The sequence below is a fragment of the Rhizophagus irregularis genome, chromosome 10 (genome assembly GCF_026210795.1).
Source record: "Rhizophagus irregularis chromosome 10, complete sequence".
In the NCBI taxonomy this organism is placed as follows: Eukaryota; Fungi; Glomeromycota; class Glomeromycetes; order Glomerales; family Glomeraceae; genus Rhizophagus; species Rhizophagus irregularis.
This window is the reverse complement of record NC_089438.1, coordinates 4,949,940-4,975,348: the sequence shown is the minus strand read 5'-3', so window position 1 is coordinate 4,975,348 and position 25,409 is coordinate 4,949,940. Positions and strand designations below refer to the sequence as shown.

Genomic DNA, 25,409 nt, shown 5'->3' with positions numbered 1-25,409 from the left:
ATTATGTCCGGGAAGAAAGTTGGCAATGATTGAATTAGTTTGTTTGATTGCTTTATTATATAGAAAATATGAAATAGATGTGAATGCTCCTTTAAAAGTTGTAAATGGCAGTATAATTGTTTGTGCTGAATTATTAGCTGAACTTAAACCAAGAAATTGAAGTTGGTATAATTATAAAGACGCGCTATGTAATAAATTAAGATGTGTAATACTAAACTTTTCCCGCTAAAGTTAATTCATTGATAAAAGTTTCTATTTTATATTTTTAGTCATTTACCTTTATAAACAGATCAAGTAAAGTGCTTGTCAGGACTTAGTAGTCTATGTCGGTGTCGACATAACTGTGTAATTTTACCCGCTGATTCGCGTTACACGAGTACGAAATTACAAATTATTTTTTTAACTCTTTCACCGATATCACCGATATGCTTTTTATTGGCGCACCGTTTTCTGACATGGAAAATTACCCGATACTTTTTTACTGAGCTAACCATTTTGATATCGAAATTGAAAAAGATTTTAGACTCTTAGCAAGTTTATTTCATAAATTATTTTGCTTATTGAGTCAGTTTTATTTTTATTTTTATTTTTTATCTTTTTATTTACTTTCATTTATTTATTGTTATTATATTTTTTTTTGTAAGGTAAATTCTGATTTACTGATCATAATCAATCATACTTGCCATTGTATTGATAATTACGTAAACTTTGATATCAAGGCGCAGTAAGAAGGTGGCGAGGAAATTTACTTATTTTGTTATCTTTCTAGAGATAATAAACTAAATTTAGTATAGATCATTATTTTATTAAAATATTTTTCTGGCTTAAAGATTACCCAATATACTCACTGTTGTCATGAATAATCATGGATTACAATACGTGAGATCATATGAATGAAATTTTGTAGCTTTATTTGAATAATTAAATAATTGCTATTCCTGTAATGCTTTGAAACATGTAAAGTGCAGCATTTCTGAAATATAAATATCGTTCCTTTGTCAGAAAAAAAGTTAAAAAAAAAAGAAAACGATAAGATGGTTTTGAAATTATTCGAAAAACTTGAGATTGGTGATTTTCTTTTATTTTTAAGTACCATATTAACGATCTATGTGGTACAATATTATTTACTCGTGTCAATCCTCTACCTGGGCCATTTCCATTCCCATTCGTTGGTAATTTACCTCAATACTATTTGTGGTCTAAAGGAGATACTAAAAAATTTTACGATTATAATTACAAGAAATATGGTGACATATACGAGATTCAGTTTAATGAACGGTCTATAATTTTATCTAGAACAGAATATATTGAAAAACTTTTAACACCTTCGACAAAAAATTCACACATGGTAAGATTTCCTGATAGTGAGGGATTAGAAGAATTGGGAGTTGGCGGGAAAGGAATATTAACAAATAATGATTTTAAATCGTGGAAATATAATCGTCAATTTTTTGCACAAGCTATTTTGTCACCGAAATTTACTAATGAAGCTATTGATTGGACAAACAAACTTTTCAACGAACTGGAAGGTTATTGGAATAAGTTATTTCTTAAAGAAAAAATTATCAAAGAAAATCAAGATAAATTGGATTTTGCAGCATGGCTTCATCATTACACAAATGATATGATTATTAAATTATTAACTGGGGAAAGATCTTATTCAATGGCAGCTTATTTTGATACTCTTAGTGATGAAAAATCTGATCATCCATTAGCAATAGTCGATGATTCTGTAAAATTAGTTCAGGCGCTTCGTAAACATCTTATAGGTTTTATAATGTTTGTATACGTACCTCCTTTCTTACGACATTATATTCCATTTTTTAAGAATAATGCAGATGATTTACTTCAAAACGTAAGATTTATCAATAAAAGACTAGATGAAATTATTAAGAAACGTAGACAAGCAATTGAAAATACACCGTTGGATAAACCTTTAACAAATGATATGTTGACATCGTTAATTACTTCGAATACACCTCGTGATGTTAATCAAATCAAAACAGTTAGTGGTGAGGCTTTGAACAGACCTATGACTGATACTGAAATTCGGGGTTCTATTTTTGATGGATTTCTTGGTGGAACTGATACAGTAAGTAAATTTCAAAGAAATGCTGAACCTCAGCCTGATATTATACTAAATTTTCACTTTTTTTTTATTTAGACAGCGAACACGATTTCGTTCATTATATATTATCTTGCACATAATCAAGATGTGAAAAAGAAAATGATAGAAGAAATTGATAGAATATTCCAAGGTGATAAAACACGTCCAATCACTGAAAATGATTTTCAAAAATTAAAATACTGCGAAGCAATTGTGAAAGAAGTTTCACGCGTTTTATCAGTTGTACCTACGTTTACAAGATATATTAATAAACCTGATGAAATAGCGGGGTATCAATGGCCAGCCGGAACAATGTTTCGAATCAATGCTAATGCCGTTCATTATAATAAAGATTATTGGGAAGATTCTGATAAATTTAATCCTGATAGATGGATGGTTGAAGGCTTTGAGCCAAACAAACATTCATTACTCATGTTTGGCGGTGGATTAAGGATTTGCCCAGGAAGAAAGTTGGCAATGATTGAACTAATTTGTTTGATGGCTTTATTATATAGAAAATACGAAATTGATTTAGTGGATATGAATGTTCCTTTAAAAGTTGTAAGTGGCGGTGTAACTTCTTGTACTGAATTATTAGTTGAAATTAAACCAAAAAATTGACGTTCATCATGTAATTATAAGGACACAATTTTTTTAAAGAAAATCTTACTATGTAATAATCAGCTCTTAAAAATGATACATTTGTTTAAAGCTTCAAATAAAATTTTACAGTAGTTTCGGGAAAATGTAATACTAAACTTTTTTAATTCTGATAAAAACTGAAGTTTCTATTTTATATCTATAGTTCTGTATATATTTGAAATTATCTATAAATAGACTAAGTACTACTATATATATGTCGGCATGCATAGTTCTTTCGCGTTGCATGAGTACACAACGACGTGCCTTTATTGGCACCATTTTACTTACCTTATTGAGCCAGTTTTATTTTTCTATTTTTACTTTCTATTATTTTTGTAACTGATTTACTGATCAATGATCATAGTAACCACAAGTAATTATGTAAGATGTCTAGAAGAGTGAACGACTGAATACAATTAACCTGTAGGAATGTTAGAATGTTAAAAAATATATATATGTTTATTTTGTTATCCAATTTTAGAGATCATAAACTAATTTTAGTATAGATTACTTATTAAATATTTCTTCATGTGCTACGCTTGGCTGATTTAAATTTACCCAATTTAGATAAGAGTGAAGTCATGAAAATGAGTTTTGTAGCAATTTATAAATTTATTGTCTGAATAGTTACTATTTGTGTAACGCGATCAGTTTTGTACAAGTATAATAATTCAGAATTTTCTGAAATATAAATTATTTCATATCCATTCCTTTATCAGTAAAAAAAACAAAAAAGAAAAAAAAGAAAAAGAAAACGATAAGATGGCTTTTAAATTGTTCGAAAATTTTGAGATTAGGGATTTTCTTTTATTTTTAAGTGCCATATTAACGATCTATGTGGCACAATATTATTACAAATATTTTACTCGTGTCAATCCTCTACCTGGGCCATTTCCATTCCCATTCGTTGGTAATTTACCTCAATACTATTTGTGGTTTAATGGAGAAAATAAAAAATTTTACGAATATAATTACAAGAAATATGGTGACATATGCGAGGTTCAGTTTAATGAACGGGCTATAGTTTTATCTAGAACAGAATATATTGAAAAACTTTTAACACCTTCGACAAAAAATTCACACGTGGTAAGATTTCCCGATAATGAGGGATTAGAAGAATTGGGAATTGAAGGAAAAGGAATATTGTTAAATCAAGATCTTAAATCGTGGAAATATAATCGTCAGTTTTTCTCTCAAGCTATTTTGTCACCGAAATTTACTAATGAAGCTATTGATTGGACAAACAAACTTTTCAACGAACTGGAAGGTTATTGGAATAAGTTATTTCTTAAAGAAGAAATTATCAAAGAAAATAAAAATAAATTGGATTTTGCCGCATGGCTTCTTCATTACACAAATGATATGATTATTAAAATATTAACTGGGGAAAGATCTTATTCAATGGCGGCTTATTTTGATACTCTCAGTGATGAAAAATCTGATCATCCATTAGCAATAGTCGATGATTCTGTAAAATTAGTTCAAGCACTTCGTAAACATCTTTTGGGGTTTATAATGTTTGTAAATGTATCTTCTTTCTTACGACATTATGTTCCATTCTTCAAGAATAAAGCAGATGATTTACTTCAAAACGTAAGATTTATCAATAAAAGACTAGATGAAATTATTAAGAGACGTAGACAAACAATTGAAAATACACCATTGAATGAACCTTTAACAAATGATATGTTGACATCGTTAATTACTGCGAATACATCTCGTGATGTTAATCATACCAAAACTGTTGGTGGTGAAGCTTTGAACAGACCTATGACTGATACTGAAATTCGTGGTATTATTTTTGATGGATTCCTTGGCGGAACCGATACAGTAAGTAAATTTCAAAGAAATGCTGAACCTCAGCCTGAAATTACATTAAATTTTCACTTGTTTTTATTTAGACAGCAAACACGATCTCGTTCGTTACATATTATCTTGCACATAATCAAGATGTGAAAAAGAAATTGATAGAAGAAATTGATAGAATATTCCAAGGTGATGAAACACGTCCAATCACTGAAAATGATTTTCAAAAATTAAAATACTGCGAAGCAATTGTAAAAGAAGTCTCACGCGTTTTAACAATTGCACCTGTGTTTACAAGATATATTAATAAACCTGATGAAATCGCAGGATATAAATGGCCAGCCGGTACAATGTTTCGAATCAATGCTGATGCTATTCATTATAATAAAGATTATTGGGAAGATCCTGATAAATTTAATCCCGATAGATGGATGGCTGAAGGTTTCGAGTCAAAGAAACTTTCATTTCTCATGTTCGGTGGAGGATTAAGATTATGTCCAGGAAGAAAGTTAGCAATGATTGAATTAGTTTGTTTGATTGCTTTATTTTATAGAAAATATGAAATTGATTTAGTAGATATGAATGCTCCTTTAAAAGTTATAAATGGCGGTGTAACTGCTTGTGGCGAATTATTAACAAAAATTAAACATAGAAAATGATGTTTCGTTTCATTTTTTATTTTATTATGTAAAAAGTTTATTTGTGCAAAACAAAATTTTATTTTTAAAGTGATATTTAAGTTTGTTTTATTTCAAATGAAATTTTTATCAGGAACTTGATCCATCTCGTATATGATTTAACGAAAAATTTCGTGTTATTAAATATCAAATGATTGAGAATCCCGATGACATCAGTAATAGATGATGTAAAAATTTCTAACGTAAGTTTACGAACCTTAAGGTAAAAAAAAACATGGAAATGACTAGTATTACGGAAGTCAATATTATTTAATGCCATTAAGAAACTAATATTGACGGCCTTTTAATTTACAAATACACATACAGTAACCGTAACTGAGAATACAAAATAAAAAAAAAATAGGTATAAAAGAAGATCAAATAAGCGTCAATAATTTAAATATTCTAATTTATTGAATCTTAAATGAACGTACCGAATAAAATGTGTCCCTCTACTGTTTGATATTTTGTAGTAATTTCTTTTTTATAATATCTTATAATAGGATCGCTTTACTAGAGGAAATTAAATATTGAGATACGATATCTAATCTCTCATCTAAATGGATTATTATATTCACCAATAATTTTTCCTGGATTATGAACTCTAATTAATACTTTCTAACTTTTCTTAATTTTAACTTTACACATTTCTTTTTGAGCTCTCTTACTAAAGTCAAAGTTTTCCAATTAATAAAATCCATTGAAATCCATGTAAATAGTTATCTTTAAATTTTTCTGCGGGATGCAAAATCATCATATCAGCCATTTGATCGTAATTGAAAATTTTTGGGCCCGTCCAAGATTATGTATAAGGAAATCTTTAGCAATCTCTACGCTGAATTATTTCGTTTTAAGTTATTTTCAGTAATTATAAGTCGTAAGCTGCAATTTATAACATAAAAGTCATTTCACGGTAAGTTTCTTGAAAAAAAAAAAATAATTATGATTTTTGTTGAATTCATGACGATCTATTGTCCTTACATTAAAAGAACGCAAAATACCGAAGAAATATTAGGTTTTTTTTAAAGAAATATTTGGAGATTTAGTATCATCATATAATCGCGAAAATTTTTGTCTATAATTCCGTCAAGAATGCTAACGAGGGTGCTTGTTTTCTTCTTCAGCTTTAACTATCACATCAAAAGTGTTGTAAATACGAAATACAGTGAATTAATAAGCTCTTATAAATAGGGAAATTAAAGGTATTTATATTAGATTTTGGATTTTGACAATCACATTCTTTTGGATTAAGTGAAACTTAATAACGTACAACGATAAATGATTACTAACATGAAATCTTGAGATTATCAATCGGTTAATCTTTCCGTAATTTATTTTTTCCGCGAATTTTAGGTTCAATTGCCAATCGATAAGGGAGGACAAAATGTTAAAAATGGATAATTAATAGGTGACACCGACCAGCATTACGGCATTAAGAAATTAAGCATGTGAATTTTAATATTTAGTGTTACAATAGCTGCAAATATTTACACACTATGTATAATGCAATGAGTATATTAAATTCTTCCGCCTACATACAGTGTTTATCTGGTTGCTGAACAAGAAATTACGTGAATATATGTGGTCATATTACTTGATAAAAAATAATGAGCCTTACCAGCCTCACTTCTTCAGCAAAATACTACGCTTTCTTCTTTTCCTCATACTACCTTATCCTTCTATTAAATTTTTTTTGTTTTTTTTTTAAAAAAAAAAAGAAAGACTTTGTTCCTTTTCTCAAAAAATCGGCCATATTTGTTACACCAATGTATTTTATTATTAATATTATATAAATCACGTCAGAAGATCAACAACGTGATCAATGATGGTATTAATTTAATTTGTCAATACTGTTACCTAATGAATAATTATGATGTGCTATCGGAACTTTCGGAAATGATATCGATGATATCGATATGCATGAAACTTTGAAGATAAACATTTTAAGTATCCAAACAATGAAGTAAATAAAGTATAAATAAGCTGAGAATTTTCTATCATCATTAAATTTATTAAATTTTTATGCGATGTACTCAATTTTAACGAATATATTGAAACAAAAAAATGTATTAAAGTCAACGACAACTAACGTTAACCGTTATGTTATATTCAACTTTCATAATAAAATACGACAGTTTGGTTCAACGTCTGTAAACCACGCGGTTCCAACTGCAGAGAATCCGCCCATGCGTATTTTACTTCTCGGAAATCCGGTATGTGCAAAAAAAACCTAGTATTATGTTTATGTAATATATTCTGAAGTTAATACACAAATTATTGTTATATTTTATTTAATGAAGGGTGCTGGAAAAGGAACTCAATCCTCTCGCATGCAAAAAAATTTCAACATTACCGCAATAACTAGCGGCAACCTCCTTCGTCAAAACATAGCAAAAGGCACAACGGTTGGTAAAATTGCTGCTAAACACATGGAGCATGGAGGTAAATGGAAACGGAACTAGCTATTTTAGGAGGGTCATGTTATCTTTATGCGACATTGAATTTGGAAACGATTTTCAATTTGTTTTATAGAATTCGTACCGGACGATATTATGATTGAATTAATTGGCGATGAACTTCAAAGAAATAAGCGACAAGTATATATTATAACTATTGATAATTTAAAAATTGTTAAACCTTTTAATAATGTATATTTTTTTATTTAAAAGAATTGGCTATTAGATGGATTTCCGCGAACAATTAATCAAGCGATGGCCTTAGATGATAATTTAAATCTATCGGGTCAATCTTTAAATTTAGTCATTAATCTTCAGGTACCTGAAGAAGTAATATTACAACGTATCATGGGTATGTTAATAAATTATTGACAATATGTAATATTTTGTTTATATTCATTATTTAATAATTTATTCCATTATTAAATTATAAGATCGATGGATTCATGTTCCTTCAGGACGCGTTTATAATCTAAGTTATAATCCACCAAAAATACATGGAATTGACGATGTCACCGGTGAAAAACTAACAAAGCGCGATGATGATAATCCTGTAATTATCATATATATTTCAAATGATTATTTGTTTAAAAAAAAACTAATTAATTAAAATTATTTATTTTTCAATTAAGGATATATTTAAAATTCGATTACAAAAACATCATGCTCTAACTGAACCGTTATTAGAATATTATAATAAGCGAAATATATTAATTACTTGCAACGGGCGAACAAGTGATGAAATTTATCCGCAAATTGAATCGGAATTAATTGCAAGATTCAATGTTATTTCTCCCAATAATCAGGTTAAAACTTCTACTGAGAAAAATCTTTTAAAGGTTGCCACTCGAGAGAATTTATAGAGTAAAATTTCCATTCAATTACCCGCATCATACTTAAACTTGCCTTGTACATTCTTTGTGGTATATTTTTTTGTTATAAGGCAAATTGTTAATTTGTATATTCCTTAATTGTAAATAAAAATTTATACAGTAATAGTAATATAATTTGGAACACATTATTACTTTCGCAAAAAATAAATTTACGTTAAAAATTTGTTTGCTTCTAGGGCTTTTAGGGTTATATTAACTTTCTTTAATTTATCAATAATAATTGCATAATAAAATTATAATTTCTCTAATTCTAATCATTATCTTGTAATAAATAATATTTAATCGTCGTTAGTGTTTAGACATTAAGGATATCATTTGGATGAAATAAAACTTTTGCTTTTAACATGTCATTGAAGTAAGCCAGATAATCTTCAACGAACATAATAAACGCTCCAAAAAACATGTCAATGTTCATAATAATTATCTTCAATGACTTATTAACTACTTGTGTGGTACTGTTCGATATCAAATAAAGGTATCGGTCAAGAGTGACCATGGCAAGATGGAAAAGTTTTTTTAAACCTTTAGAGTAAATAAAGCACTTTTCTGGCAAAATAATTTCTTCGTGCAAATGGTCAAATCAGAATCAAATCGACTCAATTTAACTTGATTCGACTCGATTCGAATTTGATTTATTTTATTAGTTAAAAAGTTAAATTCGAATCAAATCCATTCAGATTCGACTCGACTCAAATTCGAAATGGACTTGATTCAATATAATTCGAATTCAAATCGATTCAAATAAATTCAAATCTGACTCAGTTCGATCTGATTCGATCAGTGCGGAACACTAGTTTGTAAATAGCAAAAAAAAAAAATATAATAATACAAGTGCCGCCCGTTATAACGACATCTCGTTATAACGACATACAGTATTATTGTATAACGACATATCATTTTTTGAATTCCTTTGATGTCGTTATATAAAACATAATAAATCACATTATAACGACAATTAGAAAAAATTTACTAATGGCCCGAAGCACTTTTACAGACTAAGATGTCAAAATTTCCTCTATCGGCGCTTTGGTATTGTATTTCAATTGTTCATCAAAAACTGTCAGGAAAACTACAATGTATCAATCTTATCAATTCAGGTGATTGTTACTAATTTAATATTGCATTGAAAAAATCATGTATATTATTTGCCAAATAGGATGGATCATGTCGGTTTAACATACTGATATTTTTAGATAAATCATTATTGCATAAATATCTTTGATATTTTTGATTAATTTGTAGGCAAAATATCTAGTTTACTATCATGCCAATAAATAAGCCTATAGAATTTATTTATTAGTTATTTTTTTTTATATGGAACATAATCTTGGACGTCTGCTAATAGCACAGTTATTGGGTACGGTGGTTAAAATATCATCTGAACTGCTTCTCCGTACGTGATTTCAACCCCACCCTCCCTACCCAATAACTATTGTATCTCAGGGAGAACATGGCATAGAGGATGTGGTTTGCATACTATGTTCGCTCACCGTTTATTACTACGTATAAATATGTTGGATGGGCAGATTCTTTATGAAAAGCACCACTCGGTAAACTCAATACATACCAACGTGCGCCTCAATATTAATTATCTGATGAAGGCTTCCGGGTAGGTCGATATTGTATCTTATTACTTTTGGATTATAATATCATGCGCGGCGCATTGTCTACATCAGAATAACCTTTCAACAAGGCTAAGAAAGGTGATGCATTATTTTATTTTTTATTTTTTTTTGGATATTTTCTTCGATTAACTGAATAAGTTATGCACGATAAATAATTCTACTATTCTATGGTCAAGCGTTTTCACGATTATTGTTAGTAACAGCATATACTATTAATAACTTTTTGTAATCAATTAGTAAGACACACATGACGCATAACATGCTTGACTAATGCTACTTGCCAATACTTATTTGCCTAATGGTGAAAAGTGAACTCTCTATATAAATGTTGAAATGCTAGGACTGCTAAAATTGTTTAGCAGCTTCGGCAATTTCGGCATTTTAACCCAATAAATCCTAAAAAAAAAAATTCGAACCTCAGGGCGCGCCTCTCATATAGACACGGCTTACGAAATAGCACAAATCCCGATATATAATCTATAAAGGTTATTTAAATGTACAGTAATTACGATATTACAGAGTTTAAAATGTAAATATATATTAAACAATTTTTTATATAGATTACAAACACGATTTCATTCATTAATCACATAATCCGGAGCGAAAAAGAAATTGATAAAAGAAATTGATTGAATTGTAAGTAGTGGGATATAAATGGCCAGCCACTATGATGTTATTCGCAAAAATGAGTTTTATTGAAAAAATTCTGATTTTAATCCTGGTGGATGGTTGAAGGTTTAAGAAATATTCATTTATCATGTTTGGTGGAGCAACCGAGCAAGGAAGAAATTGCTTTATTGTTTAGAAAATACGAAATACTATGATTAGACCAAGAAATTAACTTTTCTTAGTATTTAAAGAATACATAAAAATGATTTTAAGTTAGATCGATTTATCAGAAAAATAAAAAATTACAAAATTACATCCTAAAATTATTTGATAAATAATAGAAAATTATTATCAGTTTAACTAAATAATAAAGGCTATCTAAAACGAGTGCAAACACACTGTTATAACACTAATAAAAGCATCATAAATGCTGAAATTATGAAATTAAGAGATTTCCCACTCCACATGGAAATCCACATCAACTATTGTGGAATTATGTGGAAATCCAAAATACCCTGTGACGAAACACATGGTATTTCCGGCGTAGATCCACAAAATTCTACTTGGAATATATGGAATTCCACATATTTCTGAACTAATTCATATGGAGTTACGTGAAACCGATCTACCTATGATGTTTTTGTTAAACCCTACCTAATACAGCGAGCCCCTAATTATATGAAAATACACATATAGGATGTAACGTACCGCACTGCCTAAAATACCCGTATGATTTAAAATAATGGTTTAAAACATTATATAGTACTCGTGGTACTACATCAATTGCGCAATACTCGCAATATCAGCTATCAGCTATATGGAAATTTTAAGAATAATCATTAAATATACCGAATTAAAAAGGCATAGTACATTTTACATATTTCTTACTTGATTGCTGTTCCACGAAGAAATATCCACATGATGAATAAGGATAAACAAGAATTTGATTTGTTATTTCGCAAATCAAAAATGTAGATAAAAAATGCAAATGTAATTTTACATTAATTGACGAACCTGATATAATAAAAGAATAAATCGTAATACAGATACCTTAAAGACAGAAATATGTCATATATATATATATAAGTTGCAACTACTTTTTGACGATCACGTGAACTTCCTTAATAAGTAAGATACGTTTGTCTGCAAGTTCACTAAATATGTGAAAAAAATTTCATAGTGATTTATAAATAAATAACGCATATTTTGTTATGAAATAATTAGACTATTCTTTATAGGAAATAAATAAGTAAATAAATAAGTACAAATAAATATATATACCTCAAACATTATTATTTCTCAGCAAAAATAAAAATAAAAATTAATAAAGAAAATATGAAATCATTTGAAAATTTTGAAATTAGTGATTATATCTTCTTGCTAAGTACCATTTTAACGATCTATGTGGCACGGTATTATTACAAATATTTTACTCGTGTCAATCCTTTACCTGGACCATTCCCATTCCCATTCGTCGGTAATTTACCTCAATATTATTTGTGGTCTAAAGGAGATTCAAAGATATTTTATGGATATAACTTCAAGAAATATGGTGACATATATGAGGTACATTTGGGTGTACGATCTATAATTTTATGTCGAACGGAACATATTGAAAAGCTTTTAACGCCTTCGACGAAAAATTCACACGTGATGAGACTTCCCAACAGTAAGGGATTAGAAGAATTGGGAATTAGTGGGAAAGGAATATTAACTAATAATGATTTTAAATCATGGAAATATAATCGTCAATTTTTTACACAAGCTATTTTGTTACCAAAATTTACTAATGAAGCTATTGATTGGACAAACAAACTTTTTGATGAATTGGAAAGTTATTGGAATAAATTATTTCATAAAGAGGAAAATAAAAATAAAACAAATTTTGCTGCATGGTTTCATCACTACACGAATGATATGATTATTAAGTTGTTAACTGGCGAAAGATCCTATTCAATGGCAGCTTATTTTGATACTCTCAGTGATAAAAAATCTGGACATACACCAGCAATTATCGATGATTCTGTAAAATTAGTTCAGGCACTTCGTAAACATCTTTTGGGATTTTCAATGTTTTATTTTGTTTCTCCTTTCTTACGACATTATGTTCCATTCTTTAAGAATAAAGCAAATGATTTACTTCTAAACATGAAGTTTATTAACAAAAGACTTGATACAATCATTAAAAGACGTAGACAAGAAATTGAAAATACACCATTAGATAAACCTTTATTATCAAATGATATGTTGACATCTTCGATTACTGCAAATACGCCTCGTGATACTAATTATACCAAAACTGTTGAAGGTGAAGCTTTAAATAGACCTATGACTGATACTGAAATTCGTGGAAATATACTTGATGGATTCCTTGGTGGAACTGATACGGTAAGTAATTTTTCAAATGAACAGTAATTTTTTACTCGAGATTATATTAACATATTCTAATTTTTTTTAAATATAGACTGCGAATACGATTTCATTCATTATCTATTATCTTGCACATAATCCAGATGTAAAAAAGAAAATGCTAGAAGAAATTGATAGGATATTTCGAGGTGATAAAGTGCGACCGATCACTAAAGATGATTTTCATAGTTTAAAGTATTGCGAAGCAATTGTAAAAGAAGTATCTCGTGTTTTTCCAGCTGTAACTTCATTTGCAAGATATATTGATAAACCTAGTGAAATAGCGGGGTATCAATGGCAAGCTGACACATTGTTTAGAATCAATGCTGATGCTATTCATGATAATAAAGATTATTGGGAAAAACCTGATAAATTTAACCCTGATAGATGGATGGTTGAAGGTTTTGAACCAAAAAAAAATTCTTTTATTATGTTTGGTGGAGGATTAAGATTATGTCCAGGAAGAAAGTTAGCAATGATTGAATTAATTTGTTTGACGGCTTTATTGTTTAGGAAATATGAAATTGACTTAGTAGATATGGATGCACCCTTAAAAACTATAAATGGTGGCGGCATGACTGTTTGCACTGAATTATTAGTTGAAATTAAACCAAGAAATTGATGTTCTTATATTCAAAAGATGTTTTCGGACGATAAATATTTAATATTTACATGTATATGTATGTTATTATATATATAATATATTGCAATTTATGAAATATCATATATTTAACCATTTTTAACTATTTAATAAATTAATAATGTTTTATTAAGAATCATATACTAACTGGTCGTAGCGTGCAGCGGCACTATCATTCAAAATACGTTTAATATCACGCTGCGTCCTTTTTTTGTACGCAGTAAATCAGTCATGTATTTTGAATATATATACTAAGTCTGCAAAAAATATTTTTTTCAATATAAGAATAAACCTTATAAAAATTTTATCCATTATTTTTGCAAAAACTCCGTAAAAATGAGCCTTTTCCGGATCCATTTACGGAAAATGTAAATAATTCGATAAATATAAGGTTATTAATTCCGGAAATATGAGCCTTTTACGGAATATAAAAAAACGGATCGACTTTTTCACAGGGGTTGTATTACGTTATTATTATTACGATACTCCTTTATTACGATGCTCCTATATTTTTAATTATGATATAGGGTAAATAATTTTTTAACTTAAAATACGATCAATAATATGTAACTTTGAGTGTGTAAGAATCAAATATTTAATCAGAATACATGATTGACAATTTGTACAAAAAAACTATAAATGATTACCAATATATTTATCGAAATAGCATTATTTGTTCCACAAGAAAGAACATGACTACATGAACAGTTATACAAGATAAAATGGTTAGTAATGAAGTACTACATGTACCAGCTATTTAAAGAAAAAAGTATGCAAAATCAGACTAAATTTGTTCGGGGCGTACTTAGAGTTTCGTCAAATTGAAAACGAAACAAACAAACCCGCATTAGTTGACCAATGACGATCCGGAAATATTAGAGTTAATTCAAATATTTGTTATCTTATTACTAAGTTCATGTTTATATTACGAATAAGTGATTGTTATTTAAAACTTATGTATAAACAATCGTGCGGGTATTGTAATGATATAGCAGTAACTACACGGCAAATTCTATCTTTACGTTATCGTGAACTTCTACATGATGCAATGTTTGAACGTCTCCACAGTTCTCAAATGCTTTGCTTTTTCGTAGATGAGTAAATCCAATTTTATTAATTCTCATAAGAAACAATATTCTGATCTAAAGAAAAGAATCACATGTATAATGTTTATGTCATATTACTAAATAAAAATTTCTGATCGCGATAATCTTATGTTAGTGTTGTAACTTACTTAAATTTTTAATTTTAAGAGTGATCATGTGTACAAAATAACTGCAAAAATTTATAATTAGGTAAATAATAATGAATATCATCTTACTAAAATGAATTGCAAAAAAAAAAAATTATGTATATAAATATACCAAGAGTCCAAGACACATTTTTTTGGTTAAAGAAGCCGGTAAAAAACATTAAAATAAGAAATAAGAAATAAAATAAGAAAAGAGAAACAATGGAAAATTTTGAAATTAGGGATTACTTTTTATTGTTAAGTACCACACTAATGGTTTATGTGGCGCGATATTATTACAAATATTTTACTCGTGTCAATCCTTTACCTGGACCATTCCCATTCCCATTCGTTGGTAATTTGCCTCAACTTTATTGGCAGTCGAAAGGAAATACCAAAATGTTTTACGAATATAATCATAAAAAATATGGGGATATATACGAAGTTAATTTTAGTATACGATCCATAATTTTATGCCGAACGGAATATATTGAAAAGCTTTTATCGCCTTCAACAAAAAATACAGTCGTGATGAGAATTCCAAACAGCAAAGGATCAGAAGAATTGGGAGTTGGTGGGAAAGGATTATTGTTAAATAATGATTTTAAATCATGGAGACATAATCGTCATTTTTTTTCACAAGCTATTCTGTCACCGAAATTTACTAAGGAAGCTATTGATTGGACAAACGACCTTTTTATTGAATTAGAAAGTTATTGGAATAAATTAATTTTTAAAGAAGAAATTATCAAAGAAAACAAAAATATATTGAATATTGCTCAATGGTTTAATCAATACACAAACGATATGATTATTAAATTGTTAACTGGAGAAAGATCTTATTCAATGGCAGCTTATTACGATACTCTCAGTGATGAAAAATCTGATCATCCATCAGCAATAGTCGATGATTCTGTAAAATTAGTTCATGCACTTCGTAAACATCTTTTAGGATTTTCAATGTTTTACTTTGTTTCTCCTTTCTTACGACATTATGTTCCATTTTTTAAGAATAAAGCAGATGATATAATCCAAAATAAGAAATTTATTAATCAAAAATTAGATGCAATTATTAAGAGACGTAGACAAGTAATTGAAAATACACCATTGGATGAACCCTTATCAAATGATATGTTGACATCGGTGATTATCGCGAACACACCTCGTGATGTTAAATATATCGAAACTGTTGATGGTGAAGCTATGAGACCTATGGCTGATGATGATATTCGTGGTATTATACTTGATGGGTTCCTTGGTGGAACTGACACGGTAAGTAAAATTTTCAAAGAAATATTGAATCTTAAAATTATATTAAAAAATCCATTTTTTTTCTCATTTAGACTGCGAATACAATTTCATTCATTATCTATTACCTTGCGCATAATCCAGACGCGAAAAAGAAAATGATAGAAGAAATTGATAGAATATTCCAAGGTGATAAAATACGACCAATCACCGAAAATGATTTTCATAACTTAAAATACTGTGAAGCAATTGCGAAAGAAGTATCTCGCGTCTATCCAGCTGTAACTTCGTTTACAAGATTTATTGATAAACCTAGTGAAATAGCTGGGTATCAATGGCCAACTGGCACGTTGTTTCGGATCAATATTGATGCTATTCATGATAATAAAGATTATTGGGAAAAACCTGATAAATTTAATCCTGATAGATGGATGGCTGAAGGTTTTGAACCAATAAAAAATTCTTTTATTATGTTTGGTGGAGGATTAAGATTATGCCCAGGAAGAAAATTGGCAATGATCGAATTAATTTGTTTGGTGGCTTTATTGTTTAGGAAATATGAAATTGATTTAGTAGATATGAATGCTCCTTTAAGAACCGAATCTTCTGCTATAACTGTTTGCACTGAATTGTTAGTTAAGATTAAACCAAAAAATTGATAATCTTATATTTAGAATTTATGGTTTTATTTACAATTTTTTTTTTTTACTTATTACGTTAATAAAATGAATTTACTAAGTAAAATAAATTAACAATATTTTATCGTACAAGAGTACAAGACAAGTTAGTGAAGACAAGTACAAAGAATAAGAAAATTTATTTTCACATTTATTTTATTGTTTTATAGATCATTATAAAGAAATGAAGTAATCACATTATTACTCTAAAAAGAAACGTTAATAAAATAATTGCGAACAAGAGCTAATATTGCTATTTGCTAGTATTTATTGCAGTTTTGTGTATGCCCAAAAATTAAAACTCTTATTGGTGATGGCAACTCGCCAAAGTATTTTTAAACAAAATAATAATAATAAAATATATTAATTATTAACGTACGTATATCGAGAATTTATTTTATAATATGGACAACGATTGATCAATGTAATAGTATTGAATCACGTGATGTGACCCAATTAATGTCATGATGTTTGAGAATCTCGCTTTTTCCTTCTCACCCTTCCCCTCTCTTCGTTCTCCCCTCGTTCTTATCCTTTCCTTTTTTCTCTTCCCTTCTTTCTCGTTTTATGATATGTTTATATTTTGCTAAGTAGATTATTGACCACATACACCTGAAGTTACGCTGCCACTAAGTAATAAGGCGAGGTTTTGGTACGAAATCTCGAAAATCATTTGAGCGACTGACACAAGACCGACAACAAAATCCAATATCTTGACAAGTCAAAATCCTGTCAAAATTATAACACATTTAAAACTAAATATTACATATTGCAACAAATTATTTTATTAGAACACACATCACAAAATTGTCGATATAATGACATTTTGTTGTCGATCTTGTGTTTAGTCGTGCAAGTGACTGTCGAGATTTTGATCGGATACCATGAGGCGACAGAGAACTGGAAGCGCATCATGGCACGAGTCGGTTAATATATTGTGAACTCTATCTAACCTTATTATTCGAAAGCAATTATGGCTGTGGTGATTGGGATGTTCTTATTTGTCTTCATGATGCATATATGTATTCTTTTTTTTTTTAGGAAGTATAATTATTCGCTGATGAATTTTCTTAAATCTTTAATAAATAATCATTTAAGCGAGAATACTGAGAATACTCTTGCATTGACTTCAATATAAAACCTCCAACTCACTTCTTAGGAACATGATCACGAATAGGAAGATTTAAGCATGATTATAAATAAGGTAAATCTGAGTGTATTATTTTTCGTCTTTAATAATATTTTCGTTATCGTTATTAACCCATTTTCGAACTAGTGTGATCAGGTGAATCTATCGATCAATTATTTAAAAAAAATACCAAAGCACAAGAAAACAACCGACAATACCACAAAAAAGATTAAAATACAATAACCAAAAAATAATAATATAAATTTATCTCATACAATGTTACAAGATAAATTGAATAATAAATTAATATACAAAAAGTAAATTCCTTTTAAAAATAAATATTAAAAATACTAAAATCTTACAAAGTAAAAAAAAAAACTCATGAATCACTAAATAAGTTAAAGATTTAAGTTAGAATAAGTTGAATTAAGTTATTATAAAATAATGCAAACCAAAAAAGTTTATATAAAGAATAAAAAAATATAATCTCACCATTTTTTTTAGTCGATATATTTATAACTTCTATAATAAAACTTATGATGGAGTTGTGTTTGATTCGCTTGGAACCAAAATTAGAAAAAACTTATTTTTACTATTTTTGTCAGCACCTTTTTTTTTATAGCTGATCGACAAATCATCTGATCACACATCTGATCACACTATGGAGAAAATCACGCCCCTCTTCGGGGATAGTTTTTTTCGGTTAGTCAAAATCCATTTATCACACCGACAATCAGAATCTTGTCATATGAATGGCTATACTAATTTTTCGCCCCAGGTTCCCATTGGATCCGATGTGGAATTAGCTCTGATTCCATGTAATGACGGCAGAAGACATGGGTCCGGATGATTACAAATGATTACAAATAAAAAAATTCCAGATGTTGATCAATCGAACCCGGTTCACCAGCCGGAATCAATGGAACTAGGGGCTAAATTAGTATAGCCCCATATGAATAACCATACAAGATAGGAGTATGATTATTGCGAATATTTGAACAAAAATAATTAATATATTTAAGGTTAAACTTATTTCTCATGTTTTATAATTGAAAACTTAATATGGTAGAAAAATAAAACTATTAATTTTCAGGAGCTTTAGAATATCATTCAAAGTCACAACTCCTTATTATACTCCTCATCCTATTATTATGAAAGTTTTAAACATGCTCGTGTTAAAACTCTGGAATATAATCTCTATTGCGCTATACGATAGATTATTTTATAATCAGCCTTTATAGAATTATATACTTTATATAATGGAATATTCAATTAAAAAAATTAAAAAGCATGAGCATCTTGCCGCCGTTAATTAATAATGGCTCACCAAGTTAAAGTATATATATATATATGTATATGAACAGCTTCATAATTTTTTTTTTATTATCCAGGTTATATATACTACGAAGCTTAACGTTAGATCCTTTATTGGCGATTTCTTATTAGATTAACACATGCAGTTAAATGATCAGCATCATTGTCTATTTGACACATCAAAATCTAGAATCTTACTATGTTTAAAGTTTTAAATCGCGAAAGATTAACGTACATATTTTAAGTGTCGGAATATTCATATATGTAGAATAATTTGCAGATTAACAAAAATTATATATATATATCATTGAAAAGGTAAAAAGGGATGAAAGGCTGTTTAAACAACAGAAACGATAAGATGATTTTGAAATTACTGGAGAATTTTGAAATTAATGATTATATTTTATTGTTAAGTACAATATTAATTACATATGTAGCATATTATTATTATATATATTTTACTCGTATCAATCCTTTACCCGGTCCATTCCCATTCCCATTCATAGGTAATTTGCCTCAAATTTATTGGTTATTCAATGGAGATGCACAAATGTTTTACAATTATTGTTACGAAAAATATGGTGACATACATGAGTCTTACTTAACTTATTCGAGTTTTGCGAATGTAAGATCCATAGTTTTATGTCGAAGTGATTATCTTGAAAACTTTTTATCAGAAAAAAGTAAGCATTGGATGAGATTTCCCAATTGCAAAGGACCAGAAGAATTGGGAATTGAAGGAAGAGGAGTCGCGTTTAATACCAATTTTAAATCGTGGACACTTAATCGTCATTTTTTTTCACAGGCCATTCTGTCACCGAAATTTATTAATGAAGCTATTCATTGGACAAACGATCTTTTCATTGAACTAGAAAGTTATTGGAATAAATTATTTTTTAAAAAAGAAATTATCAAAGAAAACAAAAATATATTAGATATTTCTCAATGGTTTAATTATTACTCAACTGATTTGATTATTAAATTGTTAACTGGTGAAAGATCTTATTTAATGACAACTTATTATAATACTTTCATTGATGAAAAATTTGATCATCCATCAGCAATAGTCAATGATTCTGTGAAATTAGTTCAAGCACTTAATAAACATTTTACAGGATATTCAATGTTTTATATCATTTCTCCTTTCTTACGACGTTATATTCCATTTTTTAAAAATAAAGCAGAAGATATACTTCAGAACATGATATTTCTTAATCAAGTATTGAATGCAATTATTAAGAGACGTAGAAAAGAAATTGAAGATATACCATTGAATGAACCTCTACCACATGATATGTTGACATCGATGATTATCAAAAATACATTTCGTGATGTTAATTATATCGAAGCTGGTGAAATCGCGAGATCTATGACTGATACTGAAATTCGATTTAGTTTACTTGAAGGAATTATTGGTGCAGATTATAAAGTAAATTTTTTTATAAAAATATAAGTTTTGATTTATTTTACAATTTTAATATTATTTTTATTTTTTAACTTGAAATAATATTAACCATTCCTCTTTTTTTTTTAGAATGCGAATATGTTTTCATTCATTGTCTATTATATTTTAAAAAACCCAGATGTAAAAAAGAAATTGATAGAAGAAATTGATAGAATATTCCAAGATGATAAAACGCGATCAATTACTAAAGATGATTTTTATAGTTTAAATTATTGTGAAGCAATTGTAAAAGAAGTAGCTCGTGTTTTCCCAATAATACATACATTTGCAAGATGTATTGATAAACCCGATGAAATAGCAGGATATCAATGGCCAGCCGATACATTGTTCCGAATCTATATTGATGCTATTCATTATAATAAAGATTATTGGGAAGAACCTGATAAATTTAACCCTGATAGATGGATGGATGAAAATTTTGAGCCAAAGAAGAATTCTTTTATCATGTTTGGTGGAGGATTAAGATTATGTCCAGGAAGAAAGTTGGCAATGATTGAATTAATTTGTTTGATGGCTTTATTATTTAGGAAATATGAAATTAATTTAGTAAATACGGATTCTCCTATGAAAACTACGAATATCGGTTTTATAGTCGCTTGTGACGAATTATTAGTTGAAATGAAACCAAGAAACTGAATTTCTTATATTTATAAGATATATTGTATCATCTCTTTTATTTAAATATTTTTTTTTATTACTATATAAATAAATTGGCAACGTATATGTAATAGTTATTTCACGAGGAATTGTGGATTTTTTCACGGCTGTGCCGTGAAAATCTTGATGACTCCATGAAATAACTATTTATACCACGGTTTCCGAACATAAAATTAATAATGATAGGCTTATTATTCTAATATTGATAGATTTTCTATTTATTATTTTATATAATATATTATGTTGATTTTCAATTTTGTATGAAAATTTAAATATAGTTCGTTATACGACGATTACGGTCACAATACGACAATCTTGAGATGTGCGATCGTCAGAGTTTTTAACGATCATATGTAAATAATTTTGCAGATTACTAAAAATATAAATATCCCTGAAAATTGTTAAAGCTGAAGGAGCTGTCAAACAAGAGAAAAAAAAGGAAATAAAAAAAAAGAGATGACTTTTAAAATTTAAATAATTAATGTTTTATTTATTGATATATATGTGACACTATTATTATACATATTTTATTACCAGTCTTGCGATCTTCCCATTCATATTTATTGGAGATACCGAAATGGTTTGTAATTATTATTGACATACGTGAGATTTATACGCTATAGTTTTATGTCGAGTAGAATATTTGAAATTTTTTGAATAAATACACATTGGATGAGACTTCTCAAATCGTGGATATTTGGTCGTAGTTACTGTATCATCCATCAACAAGAATCGAAGATCCTTTGAAATTATTTCAAGTTCTCCGTAATATTCTTATGGGATTTATCTACAAAATTATGTTCCGTTTTTTTAAAATTATATTCCGTTTTTTTAAATTATTTTCTGTTTATTTAAATTATGTTCCGTTTTTTTAAATAAAGCAGATACTTGAAATTTATTAACCAAAAACTGAGTGCAAATATTAAGAGTCGTAGACAAGAAATTGTAATACACCATTGAATAAACATTTCGTGATGTTAATTACATAGATTTGACTGATACCAAAATTCGCGTTAATTTATTTGATATTCTTAGTGGAACTTATAAAGTAAATGAATTTTATTAGAAATATCTTAATTTTAGATTTATTTTACAATTTTAATCATCGAAATTTAACGTAAATGTAATCTGCTTTAACTTTAATTATAATAACCAATTCCTTTTCTTTATCTCAAATAATAAATGTTCATTCATAGTATATAAAATTTGACCAATTACTAAAGATGAATGTTATAGTTTACTATATTATTTAAAATAAGGTCTTATTTATTATCTAATCGTAAAGAAATTGTAAAAGAAGTAGCTCGCGTCTTTTCAACTGTAACTTCGTCTGCAAGATATATTGATAAATCTAGTGAACGGATATCAATGGACAGCTGATACATTGTTTATAATTAATGTTAAAGCTATTCATAATGATGATTATTATTGGGAAGAACCTTATAATTTTAATCCTGATGGATGGATGGATGAAAATTTTGAGCCGAAGAAGAATTCTTTTATCATGTTTAATGAAGGATTAAGATTATGTCCAGGAAGAAAGTTGGCGATGATTGTATTAGTTTGTTTGATGACTTTAAATTCTTAGGAAATATGAAATTAATTTAGTAGATATGAATTCTCTAATTGTTTGTGTTGAATTATTAGTTGAAATTAAACCAGAAATTTGCTTTCTTGTATTATAGTCTTATTTACGATTTGTAAATTTTATGTGATTTATTATAAATAATACGGCATATTTATATAATAGGGTGCATATTACGTCGCCATCCATAGAGATATTTAGGTTTTGTAATTATTGGCGAATAATTTAAAAAGATTTATATAACAAATCACATTAATTGACAAACCGGACATGATCCAGTTGAATCTGCAAAGAGACTTCAGAGAAACCACAGCTCATTTATATATAATAACTCTTTTCATCTTCCGACGATCTTATGATGTAAGTTTTAAACATACTCACGTGTCAAATTCTGAAATTTACAAAATACTTCGGTGGTAGATCCTTAATTGAAAAGCATGAACATCTTGCTCTTCAATTACGTCTACGCTTAAATGATTTACTTTCTCGGCAAAAGAATAAATCATTTCTAATTTTTTTTTTTTAATTCTATTAATTTATTGTAGAAAAAAAAGTTCAAAAAAGCAACTTTATGTTAAATAAAATACAATTAAAATTATAGTACATCAAGATATATACATATATATACAGCTTTATAATTTTTTATTACTCAGGTTATACTGCGAAACATGACGATTTCTTTAATATTAAAAAAAGATCTGCCAAAATTAACCCCACATGCTGTTAAATGATGTCATACTGTGCGTCATCCTTATTATCTAATTGACGATCACACAATTTTGAAATAAGATTAGAAAAAGTTTAATCGTGAAGATAACATGATGTTGACGCTTGTTATTTTCAAATGTCAGAGTGATCATGTATGCAAAATAGATTGCAGATTATTAAATGCAACAAAAAAATAAGGAGACGTTAAACAAAAAAAGATAAGAAACTATAGAATGGCTTTGAAAGATTTTGAGAATTTTGAAATTGATTTTTTTTTTATTTTTAAGTACCATATTAACAGCCTACGTGACAAATTATTATTACACGTGTTTTACTCGTATCAACCCTTTATCCGGCCCATTCCTATTCCATTAATTGGTAATTTGCCTCAAATTTATTGGTGATTTAATGGAGATATCCAAATGTTTTGTGATTATCAGTTATTTTTACGAGAATTATATGATAGTAAACGTTCTATTATTTCATGTCGAGGAGAATATCTTGATAATTTTTTTATCTCTTGCGAAAAAATACGTTATTGGATGGGATTTCCCGATCGCAAAGGATAATATTATTCAATAATAATTTTAGATCGTGGATATTTCATTTTTTTAATCGAGCCATTCTGTTATCAAAATTTACTGATGAAGCTATTGATTGGATAAACAAACTTTTCGATGAATTAGATGCTATTGGAATAAGTTATTTCTTAAAGAAGGAATTATTAAAGAAAATAAAAATATATTGGGTATTCCTGGACGGTTTAGTCATTACACAAATGATAATGATGATTAAATTGTTAACTGGTGAAAGATCTTATTTAATGGCAGCTTATTTTGACATTTTTAGTGATGAAAAATCTGATTATCAATCGGCAATAATTAATGATTCTGTGAAATTATTTCAACCACTTCGTAAACAACTATTGGGTTTTATTTCCTTTTTAATTCCTTCTTTCTTACGACATTATTTATATTCTATTTTTTAAAATAAAGCGAATGATATGCTTCACGAAATGGGATTTATTAATCAAAAGCTAGATGCAATTATTAAGAGTTGTAGAAAAGAAATTGAAGTGGATGAACCCTTACCTCATGATATGTTGACATCGATGATTATCAAAAACACATTTCGTGATGATAATTATATCGAAAGTGGTGAAGTCAATAGATCTATGACTGATGACTACTGATATTGAAATTCGCGTTAATTTATTTGATGGAATTCTTAGTGGAACTTATAAAGTAAGAAAATTTTTTTAGAAATATCTTAATTTTAGGTTTATTTTACAATTTTAATCATTGAAATTTAACGTAAATGTAATATAGCCTACAAACGTGCTTTCATTCATCGTTTATTATATTGCACATTATCCAAATGTGAAAAAGAAAATGTCAGAAGAAATTGATAATATATTTCAAGGTGAGAAAATGCGACCAATCACAAAAGATAATTTTTATAGTTTAAATTATCGTAAAGCAATTGTAAAAGAAGTAACTCGCGTTATTTCAATAGTACACTCATTCGTAAG

General features: G+C 28.2%; 1 protein-coding gene across 1 annotated transcript; it reads left to right on the top strand.

The window, feature by feature from the left end:
- The first annotated feature begins 7,237 nt into the window (after positions 1 to 7,237).
- Positions 7,238 to 8,833, top strand: OCT59_002492 (uncharacterized protein). The gene is made up of 6 exons (XM_025319115.2): positions 7,238 to 7,445; positions 7,533 to 7,674; positions 7,765 to 7,829; positions 7,902 to 8,040; positions 8,123 to 8,241; positions 8,321 to 8,833. Exons 1-6 carry the CDS (start codon positions 7,260 to 7,262, stop codon positions 8,549 to 8,551), a joined length of 882 nt encoding a protein of 293 aa, XP_025174520.2. The 5' UTR covers positions 7,238 to 7,259; the 3' UTR covers positions 8,552 to 8,833.
- Positions 8,834 to 25,409: the final 16,576 nt, after the last annotated feature.